The sequence below is a fragment of the Haplochromis burtoni genome, unplaced genomic scaffold (assembly GCF_018398535.1).
Source record: "Haplochromis burtoni strain Fernald_Lab_line unplaced genomic scaffold, NCSU_Asbu1 Contig_288, whole genome shotgun sequence".
In the NCBI taxonomy this organism is placed as follows: domain Eukaryota; kingdom Metazoa; phylum Chordata; class Actinopteri; order Cichliformes; family Cichlidae; genus Haplochromis; species Haplochromis burtoni.
Genome location: NW_024582649.1, coordinates 518,477 through 541,080, shown reverse-complemented (window position 1 = coordinate 541,080; position 22,604 = coordinate 518,477). Strand labels below are relative to the sequence as shown.

Sequence of the window (22,604 nt, the reverse complement as noted above, 5' to 3'; positions counted from 1 at the left end):
TGCAACCTACCAAAAAATTATTTCCAAATTATATTGTTCACTGACTAATCTAAGGGGTCATGATACAAGATATGTTAAAGCAAGATGGGAAACAGAGGGTAATCTATCCCTAACAGGAGAGGAATGGGATGGGATCTGTAGGCAGCAGTGGTCGGTAACAAGCTCCCCCTCGTGGAGGGAATGCAGTTGGAAGAATGTAATTCGTTATTTTAATACCCCGGCTCAAAAGTCCAATTACTCTCATAACACAACATGCTGGAGGCAGTGTGGACATGCAGCAGCAAATCATTTCCACATTTTTTGGGAATGTCCTCGTGTGGTTCCATTTTTGAAGGAAATACATAAGGTCCTGGAAACAATCTTACAATTTCATTTTGCAGTATTGTACCCAGGTAACTTAGAGAGTCTTAATCGATGTAAACCGGATAAATATTTGTTCAGTTTGCTGAAATGGTAAATGGCCTGTATTTGTATAGCGCTTTACTAGTCCCTAAGGACCCCAAAGCGCTTCACACAACCAGCCATCCACACATTCACACACTGGTGATGGCAAGCTGCATTGTAGCCACAGCCACCCTGGGGCACACTGACAGAGGCGAGGCTGCCGGACACTGGCGCCACCGGGCCCTCTGACCTCCACCAGTAGGCAACGGGGGAAGTGTCTTGCCCAAGGACACAACGACCAAGACTGTCGGAGCCGGGGCTCGAACCGGCAACCTTCCAATTACAAGGCAAACTCCCAACTCTAGAGCCACGATTGCGGATCACGGATACTCCTACTATAAATACTCCTACTATAAATGAGTGGATTGATGTGATACATACTATTTTTGTTATGGAAAGAATAACTTATAGGCTAAAGTTGCAGGCGGACTCATTTGAGGATTACTGGTTGAAATGGTTGAAATATGTACAAAATGGGAGGCCCGATTTTGTATAATCTCATTGTATTTTCTGGTTTGTTTTGGGGTTTTTTGGGGTTTTTTTTTTGCCCATTAGTCTTTTTTGTTGTTGTTTTGTTTTGTTCCCCCCCCCACTGTGATTAAGTTTTATTGTTGTACATGTTGTATAAATAAGAAAACCAATAAAACATAAATTAAAAAAAATAAAAAATAAACAACACACTGAGATATGTAGAAGTGCATATGCATACCTGCAGTGTGCTGCTGTTGCGGGTTTAGTACCCCCGAAAAAATAAAAGCTCAGTTCGTAGAATGTGGAATGTTTTTTACTGAGAAAATGTATCATTTAAAATGAAAACAAAAGGTCTTCTAAATTTAATGGCAGGAAAACGTCCCTGGGAACTTACTGATACAGGATTCTAGGAGATGAGTAGTCCTCGGTCTTTGTCAAATGCTTCATCAAGTGTTTTCAGTTGTTGAAAGGTCTGGACTGCAAGCAGGCCAGTTCAGTACCTTGACAGTTCTCGTATGAAGTCATGATGTTTTTATATTAGTTGCAGTATGAAGTTTAGAATTGTCATTGCTAATAAGTCAGATGGTGCCTCTTGTCTTTAGTCCAGAGGACGCAAATAGAGTTTCAGCATCTGATTCATCTGACCACTTTGCCTCATCCATTTAAATGAGCCCAGAGAAGATCGTGCCATTTCTGAACCCCATTCTCATGTGCCTTCGTCTTTACATGATAGAGCTTTGATCTGCATTGTGGATGGCGGATGGCTTACTGTTTTCACAGAAAATCATTTCTGGAAGGGTTCTTGAGCTCATGCAGTGATTTCCATGACAGAATCATGCATGTTTTTTTATGCTGGGCTCCCTGAGGACTAGAAGATCATGGACATCTATCATCGGATTGTTTTGTTTTGTTTTGTTTTGTTGTTTTTTTGGGGGGGGCTTCCTCCAAATTCTTGGATTGTTTTGATATTATTTACTGTACATGATGAAATATTCAAAGTCTTTGAAATTTTACATTGAGGATCATTTTTCTGAGATTGTTTCACCTTTTGTAAACATAGTTTGTTTGTTGTTCTGAGATTTTTTACACTCAGTCATGTTACTGACCTGTAGCAAATCAACCTAATTAGTTGCAAAATATTCCTCCAGCTGTTTCCTGTTGGTACCACCAGATGTTTGATGCTTGCCCCAACTTTTTTCTTCTTTTAAACATTTATAAATGCCTTCTAAAATTAATCTTAAGACAATTTAATATTAAGATCTTGCGATAACAGCAGATGACATGTGTCAAGTGATCTCACAGGGCTCGTTACTATCTGAACTTTGATCAAGAACTGAGATTACCCAGTTCAGGTTTGGGGGGAAAACAAATGTGGTCTTCCTTAGTGCCTTATTTCAAACAATAATAATACATTAGTCAGTAATACGATAATATGGACTGAAAGTTTTAGGGGTAATTAAAAATGTAAAAAACACTTTATCTGTATATTTATTTATTTTTTAATTTAAAGCTCATAGTTTATTTAATTATTGACAGGCTCATATTCCCCTCTGTGCCACCCATTTAAAAAGTCCTTGGTTGGGTGATCCCTAAAACACAGCCCCAGCATCTACTTATCACCAAACACATGGTTAAAATAAAAACAAGAATATCTTTTGCACATCAAACTGGATTGTAATGACTATTCATTGGTGCGTATAACCTAAATGCCAAGAGAATTTGATAGGTAAAACCCCGCAACCCTGCCTACTCCCTCAACTCCCATCCAGTCCAATCATGTATATTGGCAATCGGTGCTGCAGCTTTTAAAAAGCTTCTTATTCCCCAGTTTATTTTGACATTTTGATGCACGATCAGCTGTGGGAGGAGAGGAAAAAAAATAATTAAAAAATAAAAAACACCCTTTGAGACAAACCGAGGCCGCTTAACTAATTAGGAACATATATCACCGCTGGCTCCGACAGGCCAATTACACCTGATTGGAAATACTTTACTTTGTTTAACACATGCTTTTCATGTCGGTTTTAATTCAGTGTCAAAGCTTGCCTTTCTGAATATTAGAGTGGATGATTGACTGCTGAGGGCCTTACAGTGTGCAGTACATAAGCCAATAATGTCCCATTTGTCTGGTATGGAGGGAAAGCGGGATAAACAGATTAGAAAGGACATTAGATGTATAACTGGGTTAGTAAGGACATCAGCTCTAATGGGTAAATGTCCTTCACAAGAGTATCACTATGATTAATACAAAGTGATACCAATGACTGTGGGACTTCTGGGAAACAAAATCTTTGGCATGATGGGAAAAAAGGTCAAACTAGCAAAACATACTAGCAATGACAACATAAATGTGACACATTCCAAAGGTTTTCAGGCTCTTTCAGCTTTTCCAGGTTTTGTTATGTTTTAAAGGATTACATCTGTTTCTCTCAGCTGTCATCAGTGGCCCTTGAAATGCTTTCACAGACTAACTAGAGTCAACAAATGACTAATAAAATGTATTAAAAAAACATAAGGACAGGCGCAAACCTGGCTGAGTAAGATCTCACATTGAAAACATCATATATCTAAAATGACTGTATAAGGGGCAAAGATCTGTGGAAGACCATACGATGTTCTTCATTTGCACTGAGCGTTTCTCAGTGCCTGTAAAGAGAACAGCTAAGAGCGCCTTCTATCTCAAAAGGAATACATTTGGAAATCTTGTCACCAAATCCAACCAAATAAATAAGGACAATGGAGCGAGGTTAAACAGTGCTTTCAATTGGCTCTCTAAATCAGATCCCGAGTTCCTTTGAGGGACTAATAATCACAGTGGCCAAGTGCTGAGCTAACCATTAATCCAAGTGGTTGAGTTTTAAAAAGATTGGACTACAAAACCATTTATTATATTTGTCTCTAAACATATCCATTTCACCTATGAAATTAGGAATTTTACATTGGAAGTTTATAACGAGGGACTCCCTTCCAAAGCCAGTGTAGTTGCTGGTTAGCATAATGAAACATTTCTACCATGATGGTGTCTTCTAGAACAACACTGTTCCCATCAAGGGGCAAATGTCTCATTGAATCACCTTGAGAAGACTGTTGTTGTGACTTGCCACTGTATAAATACAATATAATTAAATTGAATTGACTGGTTAAATAAGTCAGAAAATAATGCGTGCTATGGCCTTTGCAATCACCAGACCTCAAACGAGTTGTTGAATTTGGACTAACATGTTAGACAGTGCTTTGCACTGTACAACTAGACTTGATGAGGCAACCGGAGACCAACCGAAGCCTGGACGGCCAACCATCTGTGAGCTTCCTGTGTGGACAGGGCTTTGGAAAACAAAGCCAAGTCGCAGAGGAACCAGTTCAGGTAGTCCCAACAACTTAAAGGTGTTTCTGCATCTGAAAGCATGCTAGAACTTCTCTGCTGAGAAACTACACTATAATGCACCAATGACGTATGTGCCGATCAGGTGGAGAAGAAGAAGTTTAGGAGAGTTATAACAGGAATGCTTACTTGACCGTAGTGTATGCATCTTTCTGGGTCTGCAAATAAGTATAATCCCTGCTTTACATTCACTTGTTTTATTTCCATTTTTTTAGCCTTCTATCTGTGAAAAATATTTCCCTGTAAATTCTTTTAGTTTAGTCAGTCACACCACTTTGGTTTCAACACTTATTCAGAGACTCTGCTTGTTCACGCTGGACTGATCAAAGTAGGATCTAATAGAAACTTAAACCAACAGTCGACATTTCTGCAATCACTCCAGAGGAAAATCAGGCGTCAGAGCTCAGCTATGTACAAATCTGTGCAGACGCTCGGCGAGACAAAAACACGTCTTTCATATGCAAACCCGCAGAGAGCGGCACAGCCTGATTCAATAAGTGAATGTCTTTTAGTTTCTCTGTGAGCATCTCTGTGTTGTACTTAATTGCTATGTCTTTCACGGGGTAAACAGAAACAAGCAGCTATATTTTCTGTCATTACACTACATTGTTGGACAAGAACACTTCCCGGAGCCATTTTGTGTTTGCCAACAAAAAAGATAGGTGTTTGAATAATTGTTTCCATGGTGATTTTTTTTTCTTCAGTGTGCAAGTGTGTGACAGCAGGCAGGACGAGAAGAATTAAGAAAAAAAAGAAAAGATGAACGAAATGCCCAGCAGCCACGTCGGCGGCCGAAAGCAATTTCCTCGTCTAAATTTAGTTATGCAAAGCCTATGGGCATCATCAACATTTGGTAATTAGTTTTATAATTACTGCTGTTTCCCTCTCCCTCTGTCATTCCATTTTTCTTTACACTGTGACTCGGGAATCAAAACATCTCACACTCGCAGCTGGCCAAATTACCCTCTGTTTATTAAGTGCGAGCATGCAAGGGGAGTGGTTTTAGCCAGCGGATGGAGCGGCGTGTCGGCTGCAGAGCCAAACGGGGCTAAGCTGGGGGCCGGTAGGAGCGCCACAGGTTTTTGCAGTGAGAGAACCAAAGCTGCGTTTGACAAGTTTATTATGCTGAGAAGTAGGAGCTGCCTCGCTTTTTCGTTTTATGTTTAAGATGAGATCCGAGGGTAAAAAGCTGCAATGATTACAACTAGATAGGGGGTATTTTGGCGAAAGACATAACAATTATCACCCAGTGTGTGCATGATGTAATGCAAATAGCAGAGGCCCTGTGTTTTATATGGTTTCAATCACACATGCTGCGCTTTAGTTTAGAAGACGAGTTGTGTTGTCTTATTTCAGATATCAGTGGGAAGTTGAGCCTGCTGTTAAATGACGTCTAACCTGAATGCAACAGCTGGAAGGATATTCGAGTTGTTAGTTTACAGAAAGAAACAATGAGCTGTTAGAGCAAGTCTAATCTGTCAAAACAAATCCAGATAATATGCATCTTAAAATGCATACTCTGAAAACTTCAAGTGAAAGACGTTTCAGATTACTATATTTGATCTTAGATAGCTTTGAAGTTACAAAAACACAACGTTTCTTTTAAATTTGCACCAGTCAAATCCATATTTTAAACAGACTTCCATGAGGAGCAGCTTTAAATTGTATTCTGTCTTTGAAAGATCTTGCAATGACATTCATTAAAAAGAGCTTGCCTAAAGAACTTTGCCATTTCTAATAGATAGCAAAAAATATTAAGCTCATGATGAAAAATTTTGTCCACATGCAAAAGCAACAATGTGGTCCAGACAATGTCCAGACAACTCAAAGTTAATGACATTCATCAGCTTCAATCAACCACGGGCCAAATAACCACTGGCAGCAGAAAGTTGGGAGGACCCTGAAACAAACTTTTCTTAGCTTTGGAGTGAGCAATTGAAATGACTGCTAATAAGACTGAAGGATACTTAACTTGAGTGAAGGATATTTAACCATCTGCAACAAAGCAATGTGATATGTGAATTGCTTCCTGTATGGGTGGGGATGAACACTGAAGCCCCATCATGTAACCTGCATGGATGCCTGATATGCAACTTTAATTTAATTAGGGTGTCTGTCCTGTCATTGCAGAAAGTTGAACTTGCCATTTGATTTGTGCTTTCGGTTTCCAGTGCACTGCCAGTGTGAATACTTAAACTACAAGGAAATCTGTTACTGGTGTGAGAACATAAAAAATGTATTTTGTCAATAGATAAAGGTAATCAGGAAAATGTAATTTAAAAAGAGTTACCTTTAGTTCGACAGTGTTGAACTCCTATACTTGAAGACTATATTTCAAGTTGAAAAAACACCCCGACCTTTGACAATTCATCAAGCCATGTATAATGTAAAATACTATACACAACTATGAAAGCTATAAATATTCAAAATTTAACTGGAAAGTCCTTTCCTTTTTGGAGTTGAGCAGCTTTACCTTTGAATGAATACAGTACTGACACCAGGCACTTACTAAAAAATCCCAGCCATACAGCAGGCAGTGGACGTCTGTTGGAAACCTTTTAGTGTTTGGGGAACAACTTATCTCTGTACCTTTTTTTTAATTCTCTCCATCTCTCGGTTTGAAACGAGCTTCATCGCTGACTCGCTGTCGGATTGCAGTGTGCAGGCTGGGTTGGGCAGGTGGGAGGGGTTTGATGTGAGTGCTGTGTTTATCCGGGTGTCGGGGTCACTGTGTTCCCTCAGTATAATGGAGGAAGCCATTAGCCCAGCCAGCAGGCCGCATCATAAAAACGTCAGCTGGTACAAAGAGACGAGATGGATCATAACGAGACGAGACTCCTGCTGCTCTCCCTCTCTGTCTCTCTGCCTCTCTCTCTCAGCCTCACTGATAGCCTCTGTCTCTCTAATTGACTATCTCGTTTATTTTTCTCTCTTTCTCCCCCGTCTTGTCGTTATCCCTCTCATTTTTCTACTCTGGCGCTTTCTTCTGATGCGCCTCTTTTCCCCCCGTGTCTCTCTTTCGCTCTCTCTCTCTCACTCAGCGCTTAGAGTCTCTCTAAGCAGGAGGTTGATTTTGTATAAAGCGGCAGTCTGGCTGTATGTAATGCTAAGTGGATAGGAACACACACTCACATAAATACACACTAAACAATGCAGACAATACTTCACAACATGACTTGATATAGAATCATCTCAATCAGATTTAGGCTACAACATTTTTTTTTTTTTTTTTTGTGGGCTTACACAAATCTCCGTAGAGGGAAGGAATAAATTTACATGTACTGATATTAGCAGAGTTAAATCCTGGACTGCATTATCATGGTGAATGATGGTCAAGTAACGGTTAATCTTTTTACACAGGAGTGTGGCTGCTCCTTTCTGATCTGTGGGGAGCTCTGGGAGCGTCATTCTATTGCAGTGGTTCCCAAACTTTTTTTGCTGGGCCCCCCTTTTTTTTTACAAGAAAAATGTTCGCGCCCCCCGCGTGCACGCGCTCACGCACACATCCTCCAACCACACACATACATATTTTGCTCCATTGCGATTTATTTCACACCTCAAACATAAACAGCCCAGCGCTGCTCCCGACGAAGGGAAAAGCAATTCTGCAGGGGAGACCTACCTCGGCACTTGTGCAGGTGAAGCCAAAGGGAAGATATGCTTCACCATATTTTCTAGTCTTTGGCTTAGAATGAAGTTGGTTTGGAAACATATTCAGCTATGCTTCATCTCCTGCTTTGCGTTTCTGTGGGCGCCCGTGCTAGCAGTGTCCAAGCGTTTTGTTTCCCTTTTCATACCGCCCCCCCTGCCATGGCTCTGCGCGCCCCCCCCGCCAGGGGGGCGGGCCCCACACTTTGGGAAGGTCTGTTCTATTGGATTCCATCCACAATCCGGAGCGTATCATACGGACGCGGAAGGTTACATTTTGCGTTACTATGAGACGCCTTGGGACGTGACAAATCGTTGGTATGTTACACGTTGTGAATGAGGACGCTCTCCAACATGGCTGGCTTGGTTTTGGAGCACTTTTTGAGAGTGAAGTTATTAGTTAATGCTACCAAACCTAGTTAGCAAGCAAAATCTATAAAGGCACAAAGAAAGTCTCCCTGACTATTGTTGAATAGCGTTACCAATGGATCTATTATGCCAACATTTCAAAGTTCTTAGCCACTAGTGTCTTTCAAACCAATAATCTGCTAAATGTGTTTTTCACTATTAAAACAGGCCTTATAGTACTATAGGGTCCCTAAAAAGGTTACAAAGTTTGTTACTAATGTGATAATGTTATCTGATGTGATTTGACACATTTTATGTTCCAGAACTTTTTTTTTTTTTTACGTATGCACAGTCTACTGTAAGTGTATTTGCTTCCAGTTATCCTTTTCAGGGTTGCGGGGGGCGCTGGAGCCTATCCCAGCTGTCATTGGGAGAGAGGCAAGGTACACCCTGGACAGGTCGCCAGTCTGTCACAGGGCTGTTTTTTAAAACACAACTTTGAAAATACACAATTTTTCCACATTAAAAACTGCAGTGAAAGATCCTGAGCTCGCATTCACCCACCCACACACACCTGATATTCCTCATGAGTCTCGTGAGCTCATGCACTGAGCAATAACTAGGTATGTGGATCTTATAAAAATGCCATAATTTATTTTTTTAATAACAGAGAGAGAGGATATTTATACAGAATGTAAAGCAGCACAGATATGAACAAGGTGTGTTTACAAGGAGTAGGGTGGAGTTCGTATTTATGCAGGTACCTGTGTGTTTTCTTAATATCCTTATATGTGTATTTCTCTGAATATTGTCAGAAAAAAGTATGTGCAAAACTTGTGTGTGTGTTTGGATTAGTGCGTATATTGTTTGTTTGTGAGTGGAGTACAGTGAGTGTGTGTGTCTTGATTTTTAGACTGGCTCATGAAGTGTGGCATTTTGGTGTCTGCTGCTCTCTGCATGCATAATGAATAGCCAGGTGTCGAAGGGGGTCACACACACAGGCACGCACAGATGCACGCACCAACACCAGACTGTCAGACAGAAACAGAGACCCTCAAAGCTTTTCATACACACTACCGGACACACATACTGTACCTGCATATGCAACCACAAACACCACCATAAATTCACACATAAACACAACGACCGACATTCACCTACGCACTTAAATAGTGAGCGGTCAATCGTTTTTACACACACGCACACACACAAAATGGGCTGGGTGTCAGGATGCTCCAAAGGTCACGGTTGTTTGTGTGGAGTCCTGTAGCAGATGTGGAGACTCTTACTGACAGGAAGTCAAAACCTCCCACACTAAACTGTAGAAGAGCAACTGATGGGTCAATTACTGCAAAGGTCAATGGGGGAGGAGGGGAAGGTGTACAGGGGCATGAAGTGCAAGGGTGGAGGAGGATAAGGAAGGAGTGGAAGAAAGGTGATTACAGGAAGTGGATGAGAGGATGGGGGAAATGGAGAATGGGGAGAAGGAAATAGAAAAAAGTCAAACGGAGGTTAAGAAAGTAAAGAGTTAGGAGTGGGAAAGGAGAATCAACTGAGGAGGAAAAAGCGAAAGAGGATTTAATATAGTGCATGAACCAAAATAAAGGAAAAGATGAAGAGGAAAAAGGTAAGGAAACAGGAAGGTGGTGTGAGGGGAAAAGGGTAAAGGATAGGAAGTAGAGGGGAAGAAAGGGAAGGACACAACATGAGGTGAGAATGAACAAAACAAGAAAGACAACAAACACGGCAAATGGAAAAGAAGTTAGAAGAAAAACAGAATTTAACTGAAAAGAGGAGAAATATAAGTTGGGGAAAGGAAATGGAAATGAGAGGAGAAAGGATAAAAAAATGAATGCATATTGCAAGCACACATATCAAAATCATGTGGTCAGAAATCATATCTAATTTTCTTTCTGCCTTTTGAAAAGAAATATTAAAAAGGAAGAAACAGAGATGTGTACAGGATGGGGAGGGGGAAGAGAAAAGAAAAAGTGCTAAAGTGAAAGAAATTAGAGAAAAAAGAGAGAGGAAGACAGAGAAAAACTAAAACCAAGGAGGGAAAAACAACAAATGAGGATATTGTCAGATGGAAAAACAGAAAGAGTATAGAGTCATAAGTAGGAATACTACACACACACACAGACTCACACATACACAGAACGATCTTCATTACCTGAACCAATGCAGAGCAGCTACACAGAGGCCAAAATCAATAATTCTCTGCTGTTCCAAACACTGCGAAACACACAAATACACAGATGCGCACGCACGCACACACATAGGCTGCAACACACAAAACAATTACAAAGTAAAAAGTCACATAGGCATGGATGCACATACACACTCGCACACAGTCTTCTAGAGAAGGATATTCATTCATTAGTGTCAGTCAATAGGAGAGAGAGTAAAGACAACCTAAACACGCACATACAACCTTGCAGAGAGAGAAGCATATCATGTACTGTATATGTTGTGTGCACAAGAGGGACAGTCTGATTGAATTGCTGTGTGTGCGTATGGACATAAAAACCTCACTTTGCACTTCTATTTAAGCAAAGTCTGTTTTGTGTTTTTGACCTTCACACTGAGGATTTGTTGATTTTTTATTTCTAGGACATCCACATTGTCAGGTTTGATTTTATCTGTGTAATAATGAGACTGTGAGCAGTTTTCTCACTTGGTTGGATAATTGTGTCCCTTATAACGGCCAGTGTGGCCAGTCAGAATTAATATAAATGAACAAAAACAGTCTAGAAATCTATTTTGGACAGGGTTTCCTGAAAGTATCACACAGAGGCAATCACAAAGTTATGGTTCTGAAAATAAATGAATAAATAACAAGAAGTCAAACGGAGGATTAAGGGTTGTTCATATAATATTTGTACCTCCACACACGTGTTAAATGTGATTTAGTATGATACTGTGTTTTGCAGGGCTGTGTTACAGGAAGTATACAACACACAGCCCTGAGAGCTCCAAAACAACCCAGCACACACTCACACACATGCACACATTTATCTGGTGTATACGTTTTGGTTCTGTTCATTAAAATGCATGCACCTCTTCAAAGCGCTGCCGACAATGATGCCATCTGCTGTTGTGCGGAGAGGGCATGTGTGAGCACACACATTAGACGTGCTCATGTGTAGAAACACCCATACATACACCTTACCTTTATTCACTCACACTCAACTACAGTCTCGCCCTGCGTGTACTCTTGTTCTCAGGTAAATATGGTTGTACTGTAGTTCTTACAGCACACACAAACAGTGAAACGCACTGTCGCCCCTAGAAATTTCAGACAATTTGCTTTCATCTTTGGGTCATTCCTACAAGCCCAAATGTCCCCTTTAAAAGCAAACGCTCCTCTTCTCCTTTAAGTGCGTCGCACAAAGGGGCCATTTCAAAGGCAAATTCCACTTAGATTCACAAGTGCTGTGTACACTCTGGTACTCCAGGCAGAAATTCATCAAAGCTTAATGTTCCCTTCACAGAAAAATCACTTAGCGCTGAAGCTAGCCGTGTGTGAGTGAGTGTGTGTGTGTGACAGAGAGAGAGAGACCGTGGTGCGTTTCTGCAGCTTTTGCAAGTTGTTTGATAGCAGTTTAAAGAACCACACAGTCGCTGCAATGCTGCTAGCTGTAAGCCTGATACGCCTATGTTTGCGTGTTCACTTTCATTTGAATAAAAATGTTCGTTTGAAGACACAAAGATGAGCTTTTGTGGAAACTAAATTGGGCAGTAAAGCTGTTGCTATGGCTCCGCTTGCACTGGCAGCTTTTTGGGTGAAAAGAGGTAATCTGGGTCAAAAATCAATCAATCAATCAAAAAAACTGTTATTATGCAAAAACCTCAAAATTATGTTTTATCTTTAAATGACATACAATGTCCAAGGGTAATAAAAAATGTAGTGAGGATCAGAAAGACAAGAAAAAAACTTAAAAAGGCTTTGTGCTGAAATTAGCACAGGGGAAAAAAGAAGAGGAAGAAACTGGTGAAACAACATTGAAAGCTTTATATATTTTTTCTCCATATGAGAACAAACTTAATGCGAATTTTCATTACCAAAAAAGTAATTTGTGAATAACTTCACTGGGATTGTCAGAGAAATTTAAAAGATACCTTTATCAAAGGTATCTCTGATAAAGCTAGGTGTTTGTAACTTTATCTATTCAGAAAGAATCTTTCTCACTTTTAATTTAAAAGTTTTAACAAAACTGCAATATTTTTTGATGGAATCCATAAAAAGTTGAAACTCATCTATGAGTGCTTAATTCAGGGGTTTCCAACTCCAGGTCTCAAGGGCCAGTGTCCTGCAGATTTTTGATCCAACACAGCTAACACAGACTTAAACGGCTAAATTTGTTCTCCAGAGGCCTGATAATGAACTAATCATTTGATTCAGATGTGTTGACCCAGGGTGATATCTAACCGCAGGACAGCGGCCCTTGAGGCCTGGAGTTGGACACTCCTGGTTTAAATCATTTAAAGCTGGAATTATTGACTGTAAACTAAAAAAAATGGATGTAATAACCATGAAGTCACCCACCAGTTTACAAAGTTATATTTTTGATGTTTTGAAGTGAGCATTTTTTAAATACAAGCTAGGCCCTCCCAAAGGTATACTGTGCTTTATCCTCCCTTTTGACTTTAATGAAGAACCTAAATGTACAAAATAATCATCATTTTGCATCCAGTATAACTTTAAACCATCAACTGAGGCAATAAACACATCAGGAAAGCGTTTAGTGAAAGCACGGGTCAAGAGAGCTGACTATACAACTGGACCTTCCCTGTTGACCACTAGATATAATACACAGGGGTAAGAAAAGCACTTTTGCCGCAGTCAGTGAAAAATCACAAGTGCCAAAATCATAACAAATGAAGTAAAAAGAAAAAAAAAGTTTATATCAAACAGTTCTTTAACACACAAAGTTAAACTTAGCGTCTTTCACATCCAGCAGTCAGGTCTACTCTCATCTCATCCGCAATATTTACATTTTACACAGGCGCTGCTTCAGTCAGCTAAGTAGGCAGTGTTTCGGTTTTGCCGACACAGTGGGTCAAATGTCTAGAATGAAACAAGGATTTATTCTGTCCAGAGTTGGGCTGTACCATTCTACCACTCTATGGTGGTTTTTAGGACAGTATAACATAGTTATATTTATATTTATAGTTTATTTATTTATATAGCACATTTAATTACAACAGGGTCCCAGCATTCCCTAATGAAGTGGCAAACCACCTCTAGATTATGTCAAACCAGTGCAATCTGGACTTGCATTCTCCTGAGGATTAATTTTATTTCCAGTAAGCAATGTCACCACTTTGTATTTAGCTTATGCATCATTTGCAGCTAACTGAACTCAAGTTACATCTGTTTGCCAAATTCACAGTAAAGCTGTTCTCACACAGGTTCTGATTTTCTTGCCAGACAACTGTTTCGGTACAACACGGTGAATCAAGCCAGTTTCAAACCCTTTTCTGTTCACTAAATCAGCTATAATCACATATTAAACGTCCATTTCGACAGAAAATCTGAAGTTGTGAGTTGCTAAAGCTACACTAGTCATTTGCAGTCAACAGTTCTTAAGTACACAACCAATGTTGCTTCATCTGTGAAAAACAAAGTTGGAAGAAAGAAAAAAAGCATAATCAAACCTATTCCAGTATGCATGAATGGTGAAAAAACGGAACCACAGGCTTATTCATAGTGAGAGAGAAAAAATCCTTATCCAGTTTAGTAGACTTTAGCATAGGTTTAACTTTTCAGACACAGGAACCACATCCCTTTTTGTTAATATGTAACCTATGGCTGCAATGCAGCATACGTGTGCTAAGGTTGACCTTTTACAAAAAGCAGTCTAATCTGTTGTTTAGGTATGGAGAGAGAGGAATCAATTAGTAATGTTTTCCATTAGTAGGAACCAGCTGCCCAGAGGGTAAATACTTTTTTACTCGTGAGGCTGACTATGGATGTAGTGGTAACCAGTAATTTTATTGCCTTGCATATATTTGTATGTCTGAGCTTAATTATGATTTGATGTGACCAAGTGTTCAACTGAAAAGTTCTTCTCAGGCTTTGATGCATCAGAAACAAATAATCATTGTGTCAGTTAGCAGCAGCTCAGTGGTCTGAGATGTTGGCTAAGTCTCTGCAGGTGTGGCTTATAAGATACCATGATTCAAATAATCAACAAGCAAAAGAAAAATAATTATACTTGTGCTAGGACACGAACCAACTACACTACAAAGAACATTTTTAATTTGAGTTTTTATATTTCAGATGTTTTATTCCTTAAACAAGCTTTTCTTGGTTCTTAATGATTTCTTTTTTTTTTTTTAAATACGCAGAACCACACATGTTTCCAATGTGTTATCTACCTTTGACCGAGGTGTTGGGCGGAGGTCCCTCAATTCGCAGGTTCCACGGTGGGTCTCCCTGGTTGGCGAAATCCCTCATCTTCAGATAGCTGATGGTGAGCCGGATGATGGAGGCCTTGTCCAGCTGGCTGGTGATGGCACCTGGCAGTGGCAGCATCTTGGCCAGTTCATAAAACTCAAAGTTCTCTTTTCCCCGACGCGACCTTGCCGCGTCCCGTGACTTCTCCTTCCTCAGAGCCTGCAGCCTGTAAGGAGTAAAAAAAAAAAAAGTTAAAAGAAATCTGATCACATGAAAGGGTTGTGCAGAACGTGATTTTCAGTAATCATCGGTGATGGGAATAACGGCATTACAAGTAACGGCGTTACTTTTTTCAGTAACGAGTAATCTAACTAATTACTATTCCTATCGTTACAACGCCGTTACAGTTACCAACAAGAAAATGCTGTCCGTTACTATTTTTCAACAAACAGACGGTTGAAGCTGTGTTCAGCTCACCGCATCTTATATCAGTTGCACGGAAGTAGCTGTAAGTAATCTGAACGCTTCAGCTTTAAGCAGCGGCGCGCGCTCCCGCAGACGGCAATCACCAACACTGTCTAGCACAACACCCGGAGCTAAGGGGGCAAAACAATCACATGAGTGCTGCTGTTTGACTGAGGAAGAATAAAGTAGTCGTGGTAAGCCAATCACATGACCACTTAAAGACAAAGCAACAAGGTGATATATACCAGTTTTTAAATTGTGTTGATAGGCCACGTAAAACCAGAGTCATGATAAACAATATATACGCGGCGTTTTTTCCTCAATAGTTTCATCACGTTTACTGTCTAAGGACAGCGCAGCGAGACCTCTCTGCTTATGAGCAAAAAACCCCAAACAAACAAAAAAAAAACAGGGGAAGTGTTAGGAGTGATGTTTGTGACGTTTAGCGTGTTTGGAGTGTGTAGTTCATGTGTTGTCTTGTGTAGTTAGTGTGTAGTGTTGTGGATAGTTTTGTGTTGTGTGTCAGAACAATGAGGCGGACTGCTGTCTCCAGGTAGAAACAGGAGTGATGCACCTGCTGCTGTCAGACCTGCAGGTATCAGGCTGTGATGTTCTCCTTTATAGTGGACAGAAATTATTTTTTTGGAGTGGCACAAATAATTTGTGTGGCATCTTATTGAATGCAGAACAGCTGATTGTTCTGTAAATAGTTTGAAATGGTTATTTAAAAAATCAAGGTAAAAGGTAAATGGATGCAAATAACTTTGTTGTTTGCAAAACTTGTGCATAGGATTTTAAAATTGACAATTTATATTTGCATTTAAAGTTATGAAATATGATTCAATAAACATGTTTGTGGTTGTTACAGTAAAAAATATAACTTTTTCTACTCGGATTTTATGTTTTTTGTCTGATTTTAGATCAATTGTGTTAATACAGTATGTCAAAATGAAAACATAACTGTAAATTCAGACACGTGAGGTTGTGCTGAAAAGGATGATACCAAACAAGGCAAAGTAAATAGTTTTTAAAGGTGAAATGTAGAGGAAACATCAAAAGTAGTTAAAAATGGCCAATTATACCCTGGACCCCAGAGGGTTAAACATTTTTTTAAAGTAACGCAATGGTTACTGCTCAAGTAAATAATTACTTTTAGAATATTGTAACTCAGTTACTTTTTTGATAACTATAATTAATTACAGTTGCCCAACACTGGTAATCATGTGTTACTGGAATAAAAAGCTTAATAAACATTCATAAGAGAAAAATGATAAATTATGCCCATAGATACAGTATGGTAACAAATATGGTGTGGTTTTAAAATGGTCTTCAAATAATGCTTTTACAGATACAGGAGCACTCGAAGACACACACAACACGTGTCCGCCACGGCCAGTTTCACCAACACTGCTTTAAACCTTTTTTTTTTTTTTTTATCTTGAAGAAAAGGATGACACATTTTAATTTCAAGTCACTTATATTATATTTCTATTGCACAAAATCACAACAACAGTCACCTCAAGACACTTTATACTGTAAGGTAAACACTATATAATCATAGAGACAACCCCAACAATCTGACAACCCTGCATGAGCAAGCACTTGGTGACAGTGAGAAGGAAAAACTCCCTTTTAACAGGAAGAAACCTCCAGGAGAACCAGGTTCAGGGGTAGGAAGTAGGACTGGGCGATATATCGAGTTTTTTAAAATATCAATATATTTTTATACGAGATATAAGATGTGACAATATCGTTTATATCGATATAGTATATATTACGTTATAATTATACTTGTGGAGCTGCAAGTTTGCCTCTCTTTCGTCCACTTTTGTCTCTATGCAACGTTACTCGGCCTCGCCTCTCCCCTTCACTGAACACAACTCCCCCTCCCCCATCGCTTCACCTGCAGGCAACGACACGATGGATACGGCAACGGACGGCGTCAACGTGTTAGCGAGCTAAGCGCGCTAATGACATACAGCCCCTGTGAGCTGCATGGCCTAAAATCCTTTCATTTTCTCAAAAATCGACAGTGCGCCTTATGTATGAATTCTGGTTGTGCTTACTGACCGCGAACTGATTTTATGTGGTACACAGCGCTTAAAAATCTGTCAAAAAATGTTTTAGCATGACTTTGCAGCTGCACCGCTTGATGGATTGTCGGAGCATTACGGCTACCGTGGTCTGGAGCCTCGCGGAGTGATACGTACTGTGCTTCAACGTAATATTACCGTATTGTGTGTATATGGACCACAAATGGCACCTGTAAGAGACGTGGTTACAAAGAGGATTTCAAACTCCAGGCTGTCAGTCACGCAGTAGAACTTTTGGGAACAGAGCAGCTGTAAAATCTGTCTTTGTTATTATGCTCAGCGTCTGTTAGTTTACATTTTGACTGAACAGTTGTGAGCTTTTTGTTATGCACAAAAACAACATTGTTTTCTTTTATTTATGGAGCATTATTATCAAACAAATGCTGATAATTTATTTTTGAGTAATTTCTTCATGTACATCTACGCTGTATGTTAATAAAAGTGCCTGTGTGACATCTGGGACACAGTGTGACTAAGAACTCTCTTTTTGTTCTTACCTTTTGGCTTTAAAAAAAATATCGAGATATATATCGTATATCGCCATCCAGCTAAAAAAACATTGAGATATGAATTTGGGATCATATCGCCCAGCCATCTGCCTAGGGGTGAGGGAAGGGAGACAGGACACAAAAAACCTCTTTACACCTCTTCACCAATACAAGAGTAATGTTGCACAGAAGCTTACAAATTCATGACCATCACAAAAGAATATTATCAATTACTACCATTATTCTTGCTTGTTACACCCCTTAGGTTGCTTCCTTTGCTACATGACTGTGTGAAATCATGCAGCAGTGAGCTCAGAGTAACCAAAAAGAAATTACAGCACACTCTGTGCTCTCTGATTAAAGCCATGAGTGAAAGAAAAAAATGCAAAATTGGTGTCCTGTGTTAAAATTCCCTTTTTTGTAGACCCCAGTCTCCTCCCTACATTATTATAATTACTACAGCCACCAAAGGGGTTATCTTTTAGACGTCACTTCACAATAAAACAACTGTTCATAATAACCAGTTTAAAGTCACTTCTTGGGGGCTGTCTCTTGTCAGTTATATATTACCCATTTTAAAGTCTCTTACCTCTTACCTCTTAACTTTATGACTTGTTGATTTCTTATTTTCTTTTGATTCCTATTTCCATATCAGGTAAGCTACTTGTGATGTATGCGACACACACAAACACACACACACACACACACACACACCTTTTATGCTCTTGATCATGTTTTTATTTATAATAACAATGCGCCGTGACAGCTCGTCCCGGTCCAGCCCACCTCCCCCTCGACTCTGCCGTCACTATATAGACACACAGAAGGAAAACACTCATGGCACAATCGCCACGACCTGTGGCTCACCTGCCTCCCGGTACCACCCCCCTGAGCTCACCGCTCCACCCCTCCCCTAGGCTACGCCAGGGACCACACCTCCGCCACACTACTGTAGCGCAGTGCCCTTACTCCAAAGTTAGACTTTTACAGAAGATTGTCTCTGGCCCCTCTCTCCAGTTCAAACAGATTCTGGCCTGTGCCAAAGACAGCTGTTCTAATATGGTGACTGTCTGGTATAGCGACTGACACAGTAGCTTACTTTTTTGTAGCACCACAGCAGACATTTTGTCGGTCTTAATGGTTGTAGGTCTAGTTTGTAGGTTCAGTGGTGTTTGCCTTTTGATATGGTAAACGGAAATAAACTAAGATTCCACGCTAATTAGCATTTGCACATTCTTCTGGGGAGGGAAATCTAAACACTTTCACATTAAACTGTCACGTCTTCTTCAGTGAACGAAAGAAGAAAACTACACCAACAAAGATCACCCTCTTTGCTAATCCCATTTCCTCCCTCTTTCTCTACTTTTCTTCATATTGAAACTACACTTTAAAGCACCTTGCAATCTGTCTCTCTGTTTATTCCATAACTTTCTTTTCATTACTTTTCCTCTATCACTTTCCACCCTATTACTTTATATCAAAGAATGACTCTGTTTATTCTCTCCCTTTCCCCCTCTCTCTCACCCTTCAACAACAACAGTGACGACCATACTTTCCTGCAGCCTCTCATCATCATCGGACGCCGTTATGAATTAACTCGGCAATAAATCAGCTGCTAAAAACCTCTGTGGGCTTCCTGCCGGCAACACACACATACGCACACGCACAAAGACAGGAAGACAGGTGATTAATTTTTGCTGGAGCTAAAAAAAAAAGTGTGAGAGAAAAAGTGTGTGTGTGTGTGGGGGGGGGGGGGGGGGGGTAAAGAGAAGAAGAGGGATGAGATGGAGGGATAGCGGACAAACACTTTAGAGGAGGAGGAGTTGTTTAGGGCTAGAGATGAAAAATGGATGTCATCTGGCAGAGAGTATAATTTTCATACTGTTTGTCATTTATTTATCAGGGGGAACAAATAGTAAATGGAAAGAAGAGGTTGACAAAATACAGTACTTTTTCAACGTATGTAATCACTCCCTTTCTAAAAAGTTGCATTTTATTGATTTTTTGACTTTTAGTATTATTTTTTAACATTGTAACACATTCTATTTATAGCATTTGAGGTACAGCACAGCACTTTACAGCATAAATTAAATCATGAATGCTGTCAATTCAAACAGGTGCAAGCTGATGGCCTCATAAAAGAGCTTATCTCAATGCCAGTCCCATCAGCTGATGCCTCAGGTGATAGATTTCTACACTTCAAACAGGCAAATGTCACACAGAGAGCAGTATTTAACTTGCCTTGGCCTGCCCACAGCTGCAAGCTGCTTTGCAACACACCTTCACCCGAACTCATTCTTTCATGGTTATGTATGACTTCATCAATTCCATTTTTATCTTTAATGCTTATTCGGTTCCATGCATGCTCTCCTGACCATCATCTTGACTATACAGAACCATAAAAGTAAGAAAGGAGAGGCTGAGAAAAAACATTACCATGTATATACAGTACTATAGCCTTTGATATAAGTCAGCTTTTGATGTATCACAGTTGCTGAAAACCAGTGCTACAGGCACGTTGTCACCATTTGTAACTCCAGCTATTAGTCAGCAGAGAAAAAGAGAAAAAAGGAAAATCCACTAAATGTTTTTGTGAGAAAAAACCCCACTACATTTACTATATTTACGCACACAAATCTGTCCACTGTGTGTATGAAGTCAGCACTGACGGCTGCTGGGAAAGCGAGGTGCAGCCAGGCAGACGGAATTTATTTGTTCCGCAAACTTTGAAAGCATTATGTTGACGGACGACAAATATGTCTTCATGTCTGTCTGCTGTTTGCAGCTCTGCCTGTGTAGAATATGTGTGTGTGTGTGTGTGTGTGTGTGTGTGTGTGTGTGTGTGTGTGTGTGTGTGTGTGTGTGTGTCAGTGTGTGTGTCAGTGGACAAGGAGGTGTGTTTGACCTTGACTCAAACAGACATATTTATCATGTACCGGCTGAGTAGGTAAATGCAACACTTGTTGTGATCGGGGCACGTGTGTGTGTGTGTGCATGGAGATGCTTGGGTCTTATAAACATGAAATGAAACTGTGTCGTAAAGTTCAGCCGGGTGACTTGATGGTGTTTTAAAGAGCTTGTCACAGCAGGCGAGGTGTGCGTGTGTATGTGTGTGTGTCATGTCGTAAAGTTCAGCGAGGTGGGTCGATGGCTTTTTAAAGAACTTGTCAGCTGAAAGGAGGAGATATGTGTGTTTGTGTGTGGGTGTGTGAGAGAGAGAGAGAGCGAGAGGGCGTGTGTATCTGACTATTTTAAGAGCATGTAAGCAGAGAGCTCGCTGGGAAGGTCACTGAGTGGCTAAGGTTTAACTTTCAGGTCAACTGGAGGTCAAACTGGCTATCAGTCATGTCACAGGACAAACTGTTGCCAAGCAGATTTACTGTCTGACTTAATTGCAGGTGACAGTATTATAAGCAGAGATGTGTTGGTAGGCTGCTTGGTCTCCCAATTCCATTTCAACCATCAGAAACTACTTATGTAAGTCCTGAAACAATACAAAGGGTAATTTCAACTTCAAAAGAACAAGACGTCCACATCAGAAGGTAGGTGTGTTGTGGTGGCAAAAGACTTTTGACCTATATGGCCAGAGTCTTGTCTGTGATCATTTTAAAATGTAGCTTTCACTGTTTGGCTAGGTTTAGGCATAGAGACTGATGTTTAAAATTATTTGAAACCTCACTAATACGTTTCCATAACTTTAGTTTAGACAGGACATGAAGTGAAACTGAGCCAAGATACTGGCAGCTCGACTGATCTCCAGCTAGCCCAAATTAGCGCATGTTCCAGTAGATACCCTTCTCCATATTAAATTGACCAATTTCATGTGGATAAGACTGTTTAAGCTGCTTCCCTCTACAATCGCTGTTGCCGTTGCAAGCAACTTTCCAACCCACCCCTATGCAAATAATAGTCAGAAATATTTCCGATATTTCCAAGGGGTACTTCTGGGTACTACAGGGTACTTCTGAGCAGTTTCCTGCCAGATCTGCATGGTTTTTCAAACCAGCATGGGACTATTTTCAAAACAGTATGAGACACTCAGACAAAATATAACATGCAAAAACCGAATAAAATATACTTAACACACCAAATGTTTCTTATTGTGTTGTGTCACTATATTCCTCAGAGACCAAAGTTTATTTTATGCCTGCAATCATTTGATTGAACAGAAATCCATTTTTGTTCCATTTATATTTCACAATATAAACCCTGCTTAATTTTTCTGCTCTTTTCTGATATCTGGGTATCTGTTTACATGATCAGCTCATCCATCTGCAGAGGCCAAACTGAGAGGAAGAATATTGCAGCATGCACTTCACAAAAATAACATCCACACAGGAATGTCTCTGATGAGATAAAGAGAAACACAGCGAGCAATATGAAAATAAAGAGATGAAGGCAGGAGATAAATGATTCAGGAGCGCCGTGAGGTAGACAACAGGGAAATCTGGGGAGGTTTGAGGTCCTGACCACTGATAGCCATCACAGACAACCGATAGAAATCTTTTTTATATATAAATAAACACACACACGTACGATGGGTGTTAAGTTTAACACTGTGCAAATGTAAGTTTGGTTCAAATGGACATTGTATAACAATTTTAAATTAATCTGTTTGTTGTTGTTTTTTTCAAATTGATTTAAAAACAATAAGAATGCCAGTAATTACAAAATGGTAAATATCAGCCCTAGTACCGTATTTTCCACACTATAAGGCGCACTTAAAATCCTTTAATTTTCTCAAAAATTTACAGTGCACCTTATAATCCAGTGCGCCTTATGTATGAATTCTGGTTGTGCTTACTGACCTTGAACTGATTTTATGTGCTACACGGCGCTCAAAAATCTGTCAGAAAATGTTT

General features: G+C 40.0%; 1 protein-coding gene across 3 annotated transcripts in view; it reads right to left on the bottom strand.

The window, feature by feature from the left end:
- Positions 1-22,604, bottom strand: part of LOC102310091 (neuronal PAS domain-containing protein 3) — a 358,526-nt gene that overhangs the window by 196,397 nt on the left and 139,525 nt on the right. For all 3 annotated transcript variants that reach the window (XM_005941008.3, XM_014339622.2, XM_014339623.2), the window contains one exon: positions 14,678-14,922. In XM_005941008.3, the coding sequence (XP_005941070.2) occupies positions 14,678-14,922 (245 nt within the window). The remainder of the gene's footprint in view (positions 1-14,677; positions 14,923-22,604) is intronic.